Raw genomic sequence first — 12,745 nt, 5'->3', positions numbered from 1 at the left:
TGTGAATATTATCATAATTTACACACTGAGATTAAAGGCTTTAAGTATGGACCTTAAGATTCCTAAATTCAGCTGAACACATATAATAAGATGTTATTTTTGTTTAAATTTTTAACAAGTAAGTTATTATCACTACTATCAGAAATGAGGTACTATTAACTTACAACGAGTAAACTGAAAAAGAAGAGGTCATTCATTTTGAAAAAGGTGATTCAATGCTCCTCTTCAAGTTGAAACTGAATTATGTACATAATTAAAATGTGGCTTGAGTAAATTATTTCTAAACATTTTCAATGTGTGTGTGTGTGTGTTTGTGTGTATCTTGGGGGGGGACATGTGTCCAACATGAATACGTCTGATACATTAATGAGTAAGACAAAAGTGAAATAATATAGACATATGTTGGCATTTCACTTGGCAATGGCATGAGTGATTTCTTTGCTCAATCAGCTAATAGTTTTCAAATATTGGAAGGATATGTCTCAATTTTTGTGCCATTTGTAATTAAATGGCTACAGATACAGTGCACTTTTAAGATTAACCTGTAATACTAATATTTCCTCCATCAATTTCTTAAGACTAGACACTCAACAAAACAATAGATCATGCCTTAAATTTTAGCTTTTGCATATTTCCTTTGTGTAAATACTCCTACCATGGGCAATTTAAAATTATCAAAGGGAGGTTACTGAATTCTCTTTGAGGTAACAAAAATTCCTATTATATCCTTATTTCATAATATCTCAATTTAGTAAATGATAATATTGTCCATCATATTAACTAATACCTCTTATTTCATATAAAGCTTAAGCATTCTCCCCCTGTTCCCCTGGAGGACCAGTTGCAGATGGGCCATCTGCTACCTAGGAAAAACGAGGAAGTGAAGTCAGCTTCTCTCATTCTTGCTCACCTCCTCCCACACTTACTTATTGCTGTTTCTGACCTTCCCAGGAAACTTTTTGGTTGACTGGTACAATTGTAAAAAGGTTTGTTTGATCTCTGGGCCTAGCAGAGGTCAAAACTATTTATATTTCTCACGGACACATTGATAGATCCTTAATAGCCTCATTAAGAGGCTATTATTCCTATTATTCCTCATTACTCCTATGACAAGGATGACACATTTTTTTCTTCATATGTCTGGTACCTTTCCAAACTTGATTGGTTTCTATTTGTTTTTTGTTTATCTCTGTGTTGTTTGGATAATGCACTTACACAGATTCATTCTGTTGGGGGTATCACCAGGATTTAAAATGGCTTGAACTTTCTCCCTCTCTCTCTCTGTTTCATAACCCACCTCTCTTTCTTGGAAAACACCTATACATATTTTTATCTAGACAAACTCTGAAAGTGAAAGCCAATCCCAACACTAAATTAACTCTTCTTTGCTCTGGCAAACCCATTTTTTATCTTCTGGATTTCTCAGACAGGAGCCAGATTCCATTCTACAGTTCTGGGCTTACTGTGGGAAAGACATATCAAGCTCTTCAAGTTGCCTGAAGAAGCCCTTTGCACTACAATTAAGCTGAGGAGCTGACATCCCCTCCACCTTCTTTTGGGTGAGGGGATGTGTGTGTGTATGTGTGTGTGTGTGTTTATGTGTGTGTGTCTTATGCACATGCACATGTGGTAATACAGGGACAGCTCTTTCCAAAGAAATCTTCCACACAATATCCTTTGTTACTCTCAGCTCTCTCTACCCTTTAATGTCCTCACAGTGTGTTCAGGAGAACTGTAACTGAATTTTGACAAGATTCTTTATAAATTCTGTGTATGGTCTAGTATTTCCTTTGGAATACACATATATTAGATCTTAGTACTTCAAACAAAATTTGAATTTTAGCTGGTTATTACACTATAAATGTGTGTAACATCATGAGATTTTTCCAATCTACTATCAAAACTGTTCTCATGTCTTTCATTCAAACATACATATACATTTATACACATCTCAGGTACCACATATTCATTATATTTAAAAAAATAGAAAATACAAATAAATGAAAAAAATCATAAACAATGAAATAAAGTACACCCAAAATTAATTTCCCAGGAAAATCTGCTTTATTTTGTGCCCATGCAAATAAAAATATGTACAGAAATAGACTCCCTATAATTATCCTCTAGTACCTGTGTTCTCCGCCCCTCCTATTCTTGCTTTATACATTGTGCTCCTCATTCCCCCTCAGCAAATACAAACCATTTAACTTTCAATGGCAGTATGTGTTCTAGTTCATGAATATATTAACTTTCCTGAACTAATCCTCTATCATTGAATATTTAGGTGGGGTTTTTATTTCTATGTAAACCACAATACTATAAACAAATTATATGTGTATCATTTATGTTAATTTCCTTAGAAAGGTATATACTTTTCATTAATCTCTTTTGGTGTTCATTTGCATTTAATAAGTATTTAGCCTTAAACCAAACGTATACTTTCTAAAGTAGAAATTTAGGTATCAGTTAATGAGAAAAGGATTTATTTGTTCCTTGAGAAATCCTTGTAATTAAGCAATTGCCTGATATTGCTTACTCATAAATCTGAGTTAAATAATATATGTTATTCATATGATAAACCCCCCCTTACTTATTAATATTTTGGTAGACAATCTAAAATCAATGACTATTTCTAAAAATATCAATTTGCAATGATCCACAGTAATCCTAGATGCTTATGTAAAATTCAGTTATACTTCCCACACCTGCTAAATTAGGTTAGCACACTTATCTAGCAGTCTCTCTCTCTATTGTATTGGGTCATTATTCTAGATTGTTCCAAAAAATTGTTATCTCCCAGAAGATTATGGAATAAATAAGAAGAGAAACAAAATGGAGGTAATGAGTTATACTATTTTTTTCAAAGTTTAGTGCAAGTTAAGGAAAGTGTGTCATTTAAAAAAATATACATATTTTGGGTATTATATCATTTTATCCCTTCTAATTCTGAGGATATTCTGCAAAAATTAGAGAAATACAACAATGATGTAGAACTCACATGCTTTTGTTTTTCTGGAATTACCCATTATGATAACTGACTTGCATAAGAAAAACCTTGCATTAAAATGTAAATGAGTTTTAAAGACAGTGATTGCAATAAGGATGTCAAGCAGGAATTCTCTTATCTAACATTGTCTCTCTTAGTTACCTGCACATTTGGTAATATAGTATTTAAAGATGACTGTTTTAGGCCACAAATGTGCACTTTTGAAAGTAATGCTCTAAACTCCTCAATAAATGTGCAAAATTGCAGAATATATTTTATTATCAAAAGTTGCAAATTTAAAATTTAGACCTAAATTTTTTTACTGTAACTATCTTTAAAAGTGATATTTTTCCTTGAGTATGATTTTATTCTCAGGGGAAAGGCCTCTATTAATTCCTGGCTAATACATTAGAATTCTGCATATATGGCTAATGAGGTTCAGTTTGGGCTGTTTATACCTGTTGAGCACTCTGTCCATATGACCCATCAAGAGAGTAATGGAAATATGGACATCGAACAGGCTGAATGAAGTTATTGAATGAAAATAAACATAATTCTACTAAAAAAAGACTGCTTCTCTTTGTGGTTTGCTTAAAAATCTGTAAATAAAACAAACCAACATTAACAAAAATAAATCTGAAATTATTTCTGTTGTTAAAAAACATATATCCCCTGTGACATATGTAGAAAAAAATCAGGTCAAGGAAACTTTAAACACTACTAATTGAATAATATTTAGAGATGCAGTATTTTACTTAATATTTGAAATCACTGAAGAGAACTCTTTGGCATAAACCTTTCATAACATATATTATTGGAGAAAAAAAAGTGATCCTGTGCCTTTAATTTCCCTTTCTGAGAGAGGGAAGGCTGCACACCACTGACAGGCTCACTTGTTCCTGTCTTTAATGTGCAATCTGTTTTCTCCAGCGGAGGGCACTCAGTGTATCACAAACTCAAGCATTAGCACCAACAAGCTCTGAGCAACATCAGTCTCTGGAAAGCCTTCTGAATTAGACAAGGCCTGCCTCTCAGCACAGCTACAAAACACTTTAAACCTGACCAGCTAAATGGATAAACCTAGCCTGCATAGCTTTTAAACTGGGGTTTCATACAGCACAGGAGGCCTACTTGCTTGAAGAACTGAAAATCCAGAGGATGATTTGCTTTATCTGGGAATGGCAAAAGCCAGCACAATAAGGAATGCCAGGTATTCTGAAGATTTTCTTTTTCTTTTTCTTTTTTTTTTTCCTCTCTGTTTACAGAGAAGTTGGCTACCTTTGAGATGGGCTGTAGCTCTTTTGCACAGATTGCCAATTACTGCTGATGGGTCTCTGGTGAATTACACAATGATGCTCAGAGCCTAGAGGCCCTCCCCCATCCCCCAACTGCTTCCTTCTCCCTGCCCCCCATCCCACTACGTGCTGATTTTTTTTTTTCCTATATGTATATATTTATTTTTGTCTGTCCCCTCTGGGGAAGTTTGTTTGGGGCTACTAGCTCACATGTGGGATCAGAATGGTGTGAATGACAGCCGCACTGTATCATGAAGGTGGTGGTGGTTTCAACACGTGAGACCAAACAAGAAGAAAGCTGAGAGAGGGGGGGAACCGTTTTGGATGACAAAGGATGGGTAAGTGAACTTTTGTTGTTTCCTTCTTAGTAAAGCTGATCCTCTTGTCTTCGTATTCTCAGTCGTGGCATTAGCTGATAAAAGACGGGAAACAGGCAAAAAGCGGCAGCCTCGGAGTTTGCCAGTTGACTCACTATAGTTGCTATTATATTTTTAGATCATTTTCCTTTTTCTCGTTTTTTTAAACTGTAAATGCATAACATGGACTTAAACAGACTGGAGAAATATCTTTCAGACTGTCTCTTCCGAATGCGTATCCTGGCTTGGGAATTGAGCGTGAGATAAATGTTATGTTTCCTTCTATTTCTTGATAATATTAACCATGCTTGTATTTCTGGTTGCTGTCGGGAAGATTGTTAACACTTTACTGCGTGTGTGTAGGGGTGGGGTCATTACTTTATCAGAGGTCGCACAAGGGCTTGTTTTATCTTTGAAGATGTACCCTGAACACAGCTTCCAAATTTCCAGCAGTCATTTGCCAGTCTTATTTTTTCAAGTGTGACTGGCTCCCCCCCCTCACCCCTTTTTCCTGTCTGGGAGAGCTGGAATGTATTTCAATGAGTCTGTTATCTGGCAAGAGGACAGAAAGCAAGATCGGGTTTCAAATTAAAAAAAAAAAAAAAAATCTTAGAGTAAAAGGAGAAGTGTTTTGTTTTGTTTTTTAAATTAGGGATTTGGCTGATTGCCTCTTGGTTGAAAACATGAATATTTAAGATTAATAAAGAAACTGCAGCACAAGGTACTTTTTTTTTCCCCTCACCGCTAAGAAATAATAAATCTACTGTTGACAGAGGAAAGAAGTCCTTTAACATGCTATGACTTGGAAATGCAGCATAAGTGCCAATAGATTGCAACTTTGCAGGTTTTCTGAAGTTAATGGAGGTTGGGGAGAAAAAAAAGTCGGTGAGAAATTTGAACAGGTTGGGATGGGGGGAAATAATAGTCTGCTGTTTCTCTGCTTGTTTATCCCCCAAATTTGCAAAACTAACTGTGTTAAATATATCAGAAGAAAACTAGTGCTACACAAGATTATTTTGTATTTTATGCAAATATTTAATAAGAATTTGATAATCATAACTTTGGAGTGTTCTGTGTTATTAGTAGTTAGGACACTGAGCCGGTGATCACTGAGCAGGAGAGCCTCAGTAGGAATCTCTTCCTGAATGTTGAGAGCATATATGCTTATTAACACATTGAGAGTACCTCCTGCTGTTACTAGTCTTCATACCATGCTTCACTGGCTGTTTATACTGGTCCCAGGGACATTTTTTCAGAGCTCCTAAATGGTTATCTCATTATGAAATAAGGGTGCAATTTCAAGCAAGGAGAACTTGGGTTACCTTGACAGTTTACTGAAGCTCCTTTGCCAAATCACAGCCTCTTTACTCAACTAAGAAAGATGTACAAGTACAGGGCTTACTAAGATACATTTTCCCCATTACCAGAAGACTTAGTACTCTTCCTTTTGGTACTGGTGTTCAATAGAGTGACTAGCCAAACACTGATGTTATTAAATGTCGCCATTATGTGATAAGATAGGTTCAGTGTTTTTCCGTGTTGATGCACATATGAACTCCTGAAACTCAGGAAGCTGTGCTTAGTTCTATGACACTGTGGCAATTTGGAAATCAAGGAAGAAAGCATGAAACCTAAATTGCAAACATGCAACACTGAAGAAAATAAAGCTTTAAGTGTCAAGTACATTGTTCTTAAATCAACTGTCCCATTACTACACTAGATGAAATGCCCCTGATATTGGTAAGCTGGTGGTGATTTACATTAATAGCTTTACAATGTGCATTTGTCTTCTTTTAATATTGTAGGTTTCCATTTAATTACGCAGCTGAGAGGCATGCGTGTAGTGCTAGTGCTACTTCCTACACTGCTGCTTGTTATGCTCACGGGGGCTCAGAAAGCTTGCCCAAAGAACTGCAGATGTGATGGCAAAATTGTGTACTGTGAGTCTCATGCTTTCACAGATATCCCTGAGAACATTTCTGGAGGATCACAAGGCTTATCATTAAGGTTCAACAGCATTCAGAAACTCAAATCCAATCAGTTTGCCAGCCTTAACCAGCTTATATGGCTTTATCTTGACCATAATTACATTAGCTCAGTGGATGAAGATGCATTTCAAGGGATCCGTAGACTGAAAGAATTAATTCTAAGCTCCAACAAAATTACCTATCTGCACAATAAAACATTTCACCCGGTTCCCAATCTCCGCAGTCTGGACCTCTCCTACAATAAGCTTCAGACATTGCAATCTGAACAATTTAAAGGCCTTCGGAAACTCATCATTTTGCACTTGAGATCTAACTCATTAAAGACAGTGCCCATCAGAGTTTTTCAAGACTGTCGAAATCTTGACTTTCTGGATTTGGGTTATAATCGTCTTCGAAGCTTGTCCCGAAATGCTTTTGCTGGCCTGTTGAAGTTAAAAGAGCTCCACCTGGAGCACAATCAGTTTTCCAAGATCAACTTTGCTCATTTTCCACGTCTCTTCAACCTCCGCTCAATTTACTTACAATGGAACAGGATTCGCTCCATTAGCCAAGGCTTGACATGGACTTGGAGTTCCTTACACAACTTGGATTTATCAGGGAATGATATCCAAGGAATTGAGCCAGGCACATTTAAATGTTTGCCCAATTTGCAAAAATTGAATTTGGATTCCAACAAGCTTACCAACATCTCACAGGAAACTGTCAATGCGTGGATATCATTAATATCCATCACTTTGTCTGGGAATATGTGGGAATGCAGTCGGAGCATTTGTCCTCTATTTTATTGGCTTAAGAATTTTAAAGGAAATAAGGAAAGCACCATGATATGTGCAGGACCTAAGCATATCCAAGGTGAAAAAGTTAGTGATGCAGTGGAAACATATAATATCTGTTCTGAAGTCCAGGTGGTCAACACAGAAAAATCACAGATTGTGCCCCAAACTCCCCAGAAGCCTTTAATTATCCCTAAACCAACAACCTCAAAATCTGACCCCAGCCAGTCCACCCTTGAAACACCAAGCCCTTCCCCAGGGTTTCAGATTCCTGGCACAGAACAAGAGTATGAGCATGTTTCCTTTCACAAAATTATTGCAGGGAGCGTGGCTCTCTTTCTTTCAGTGGCCATGATCCTCTTGGTAATCTATGTGTCTTGGAAACGCTACCCAGCCAGCATGAAACAACTTCAGCAACATTCTATTATGAAGAGGCGGCGGAAAAAGACCAGAGAGTCTGAAAGACAAATGAATTCCCCTTTACAGGAGTATTATGTGGACTACAAGCCTACAAACTCTGAGACCATGGATATATCGGTTAATGGATCTGGGCCCTGCACATATACCATCTCTGGCTCCAGGGAATGTGAGGTATGAACCATGATCCTCCTAAAAGCGTTTCTACTGTGGGAAAGGAGAGGTAAATGTTTGAAGCTCTAGAGGTGTCTCTAATCACTAGAAAGAGTAATGACCCTTTTGCTTTTGGGTTTTGCTCAGTGTGAAAGGTTACTTAATTAAATTACAACCACCAGGAAATTGACTGCTTTTTTTTTTTTTTTTTTATTCCTTAAATGGTTGAAACTTGAAGGAAGTTCATTCAAGGATGATATTAAGTTGGAATAAAGCACTATGTTAAAACATCTGTTTTTTAACAGTTTGTATACAGGGGTTGGACTTACAAACACACATACACACAAAACTCTTTTCATCCTAAAATTTATGTCTGGTTCTTGTTTGACTTTTGTAATCAAGTAAAGAAGGAGGGGCCAGCTTAATTTAAAAACAAAGTGACTTTACCAAAATTCCAGGAGGTAATGAAGATTTAAACCAAAGAGCAATTTACCCAAGGGTTGATTTTGTTGTACATTTTTTAGTTTTAATTAAAGCATGCAACAGGGATCTCATAGGGATAAATGTTTCTGTGTTACTTGCCATTTAGTTATTATACCAGCATAGAGAATGTCAGGCCTATTGTGTAATTGTATTAAGGTGTTTAAAGATGTGTTTTTTCCTCCTTTCCTTCCTTCCTACCTTCCTGTCTTCCTTCCCTTCTTTCTCCCTTCCTTCCTTTCTTTTCTTCCTTCCTCCTTGCCTTGCCTTTTTATTTTTTATTTTTTTTATTACTGGACATAGATCACTTTTCAAAGGTTTTCTTAAGTGCTGGCTTTATGTATGTAATCAGAATGAAACTTAAATTCTACATTTTGGCTTTGTCCCTGGTAACTAAAATCAGGTCATGATGTTGTGGATGATTTAGCAATAACATAATGACAAACATAACAGGGACTGTTTGTCAGTGTTGCTGTCATCCCCAAAGACATAATGTGTATTCTTGTTAAACTAATCCAAAACTAAGTGATGCAAATATTTATAAATAAAAAGAGAGAGATTTGGGTTCTGAGTATTTTCCCTTTCTGTAACAATCACCTCAAATGAAGGCATTTCATGTTATACTATTTTCATTTTCATGAGAATAAGTTTGGATCAGTGTCTGATTATTTAATTTTAAAGGTCACATATAGGAATGTGTTTATGAGTAGGAAAATGGTCACAGATTTCCAACTTGTTAATAAGTAATGCTGGATGCAAATCATTCTTTACTTGGTAAAGCTGATCAAAAAGTGCAAAGAATGTGACTGCCTAGGCCTTGTTACAAGAATAAATTAGTAAAGAGAGGTAAAGTTCTGGCTCTGTGTCATCTTAGTATCCAATTTTACATGATTACTTTTTTGAAAGAAAATTTTAATGACAATTTAAAGACTTTGCCCTTTTTAATACTAGTTATAAGAGTTGAAAAATATAAATTGCTCTTTGATAATATATTCCCAAATCTTTCCATAATCCTAAACGCAGATGCTAATGAAAATGTTTTCAGACAAAGCACTGAGTCTGAAGTAATCTCCAGCTCAGTGTAATTTGGAATATGGAGCTATTCTTCGCAGAGTTCATTTTCTCCTCTTGTGTTTGATTGAAAATAAGATTAGTAATCCCAGACAATAAATTCCTGAAAGAAACCTGAAAGAAATTGCCCTTAAAAATTAAAGAGAATAAAAAATTTTATATAAAAGTCTAACCAGGCTTGATGTTTCTATTGCAGGCTGACATTTATATAATATTTGTGAATATTAGTAAAACAAGTTCATCCTGCTTTATTCTAGATTTGTCTTCTATTTTGAGATCTTCTTAAAAACTAGTAATATAAAAAGAAAAGGAAAATCCAGTTCCATTCATTAATTTTCTCTTAACGTTTATATTAGAATGGTGATTTTTATTTGTAAGAATCACCAAGAAAGATTCTTAAAGAGCTAGCACTTCAGAACAAGTGGTTCTAAAACTTTTCCAGAGATCTTAAATTCCAGAGATTATCCTTTAAAGACCATAGGCATTACCATGATAGAAACAAAATAAAAACATATTTCATTCTGTAAAAAAGTGTTTAAAAATACATTTTGATATTATATGTGTTCTGTAGAGTGATGTTTATGGTCCTGAAATTGCAGTGACATTGTTGGGGTTGGGTGTGGTGTTACAGCATTAAGTAATGAAAAATTTAATTAAATGTTATAATGAAGCTATTGAGTTGAAATGGTAGCCCTACTGAAGTAGTCAAACTCTCCATGCCCTAAAAAGTAGAAAATGGTTGGCTATACATCTGAGATCATTAACTCCACTTCTGAGTGCTCGGGGTCCAATAAAGCTACGTTTAAATGACTATTAACTTGTTTCGAAACACAAATACATAGAAACAAAAAGTGTAGATGCCACTCCTCCTTTTTGTCAGTGTAATCAGTGTTCAGTATATTACAGTTACAGATGGAAGTCAGAAATAAGGAAAAGTAGATTCTTAGAAACTGTTATGAAAACAATAATTTTCCCTTACTTCTTTGTCACCCCAGAGTAAAATTTCTCTTGTTGAGAAAACTTCTCTACAAAATGAAGCCAAAAGAGAGAATCGATTTGCCCAAGTTTATGACTCTTTAGGACAGTGGAGGTACGCTGAGTTTAGGTCTGGTGGTGTTTTGAGAAACCTCACGTATCAATAGCTTAGAAAAATAGTGAACCATTAATATATTTATGATACATTTTTGTGAGGTAGGTTTTTTTATTCAAAACATCAAACTCTACCCAATAAAGCCATAAATATTTAACTAGAAAACTTAGCACCAAATGCTAATTTTCTAAGATAGTGCCTTGAAAAAAATTGCATCAAATTGAAAATTTCACTTATATAGTTGATGTTACCTTCAATTATCATAATCTCAATATAGTTAAAATATTCATTTTGTCTATTTCCTTTAAGAAGAAAATAAAAATATTAACAGTCTTCCTTAGAATAATGTCTGTGAGCCACCACACACATCTAGCATGCAATTTATAAAGTAAATAATTTTGCCTCTGATCTTTATAAATTTAAAATTTTAAAGTTCCAAGTACACATTATATGATAATAATCTGAAGGAGAATATCGTAATAATTTAGGCAGTAAAACTTTCTTATATCTATAAAAGAGGGATAGAGTAGATAGCTATGAATAATTAATATGATATATGGCACAACTCCAATAGATAGATACATTTCAGTCATCCTTTGAGTGGATCAGTGTGCTTGGTTGAACTGAATCATTTAATTTGTTCTCAATATGTGCTCAGAGAAGAGAACTTAAAACCAAAAGGATACAGCTTTGTCTAAAACTTCGTGCCACTGACAGAGAAAATTGCAAATACTTACTTTTGAAAATAGCTTGTGAAACTTTGGATAGCTTTATCTCATAAAAAATTATAAGAATTATAAAGTTACTTCATCTTGCATACCAAATTTTTACTTAAAGATTATGCAAAACAAAATTTTGAATACCTGGTTCTTCTAGGATATGTTTTATCAACTGAAAATAGCAAGAACTTTTATAAAATTAGTAATTGTGAATATAAGCCAAGAGAGTTTGCCTTTTGAATTAAAAAAAACTGAAATTGGTAAAACCTTAACATGAATGAAAGTGGTCTCTAAAGAGATCCTGTGTTCAGAGTGTTTTAAAGGAGAAGTAATTAAAATATAAAGTTTAATGATCCCATAATGCTAACAGTGCTGTCATTAGGGAAATGGGAATATAGGTGACCTTAGGTACATATTTTTCAAATATTTAGTATTTTGGTTACACTCTTCAAAATCAAGTAAAATAAAAATAAATTGATTGTCATTTGGGGCTTATATTATTTCTTTCACTGCTGTGCAGTGGGTGGTATAGACCATTTCTAACAATTTATATTTATTGAAGATATTAGGTCATGTCCAAACTACTGATTTAAAGGGGAATATTAACTTCTTTCTACACTGTAGAAATTGACATTTTGAAGTATACTGAATGAATTTCCAATAACTAAAAATCATATATATTCTAAGTGAAGCAGGCCCAGTATCACTGAGTTTAATACACTTTACTAATATAAAGCTGTAGAAAACACAGTTAATTTTGGTGGCTGACTACTACTGTGTCATATTAAAATGTTACAAAATTGAAACTATACTTTGTGTATTTAAAGGAAGTCTATTTATGCTTGTGTGTGTGTGTGTGTATGTATATGTGTGTGTTTGTATTACGTAAGTAAGCGTATGTGCTCATATACAGAAATAGAGGGAAAATATAAGTATATTTTGTCCATTTTGAACACTTGAAATACTAATAATAAAAACTTGGGTCATGATTACTGAAATTTGTTACTTAGGAAAATACTTCTTAAGAATAAATGTTTAATCATCTCTAAAATTATATGTATCTTATGTCTAGATAGTCTAGTGTTCTTTTTTGAAAAATCAGAATTTATACTACACATTACCATTTTTGCTGTGACTTTGGGTGAGTCATTTCATTTCTCTGTGAACCATCACTGAATGAGTGTAATTCAACTAGAGCAATATATCCCAACTCAAATCATTCCTCAGAATAGTCAACTTTGTAAAATCTTTGTGGTCATTCCCAAGACTACAAGAGCAAGACGGGATGTGGAGGAAAAACTGAGCTATTTATATTCATTGTCAATGAGGAGAGAGAGAACTTCTTGAGTTACTAAAAGGCAGCATGCTCAGGTGAAAAGCCATACAATGTCTTTATGCTTGAAGGCAAAATATAAAA

General features: G+C 34.6%; 1 protein-coding gene across 2 annotated transcripts; it reads left to right on the top strand.

Annotated features, from left to right (window-relative positions):
- The first annotated feature begins 3,980 nt into the window (after positions 1–3,980).
- On the top strand, positions 3,981–8,237 carry LRRTM4 (leucine rich repeat transmembrane neuronal 4). Of its 2 annotated transcripts, none has more exons than XM_007120619.2 (3): positions 3,981–4,196; positions 4,539–4,619; positions 6,443–8,237. In XM_007120619.2, the coding sequence occupies exons 2-3, from the start codon at positions 4,616–4,618 to the stop codon at positions 7,993–7,995; spliced, it is 1,557 nt and encodes a 518-aa protein (XP_007120681.1). In that variant the 5' UTR covers positions 3,981–4,196; positions 4,539–4,615; the 3' UTR covers positions 7,996–8,237. The 2 variants fall into 2 exon arrangements, with proteins under 2 accessions (XP_007120681.1, XP_007120680.1); XM_007120618.2 differs by having other exon boundaries at positions 4,469–4,619.
- Positions 8,238–12,745: the final 4,508 nt, after the last annotated feature.

Source organism: Physeter macrocephalus, chromosome 12 (assembly GCF_002837175.3).
Source record: "Physeter macrocephalus isolate SW-GA chromosome 12, ASM283717v5, whole genome shotgun sequence".
NCBI classification, from domain to species: domain Eukaryota; kingdom Metazoa; phylum Chordata; class Mammalia; order Artiodactyla; family Physeteridae; genus Physeter; species Physeter macrocephalus.
Note: the sequence above shows the minus strand (reverse complement) of the source record. Positions and strands in the feature narration are given on the sequence as shown.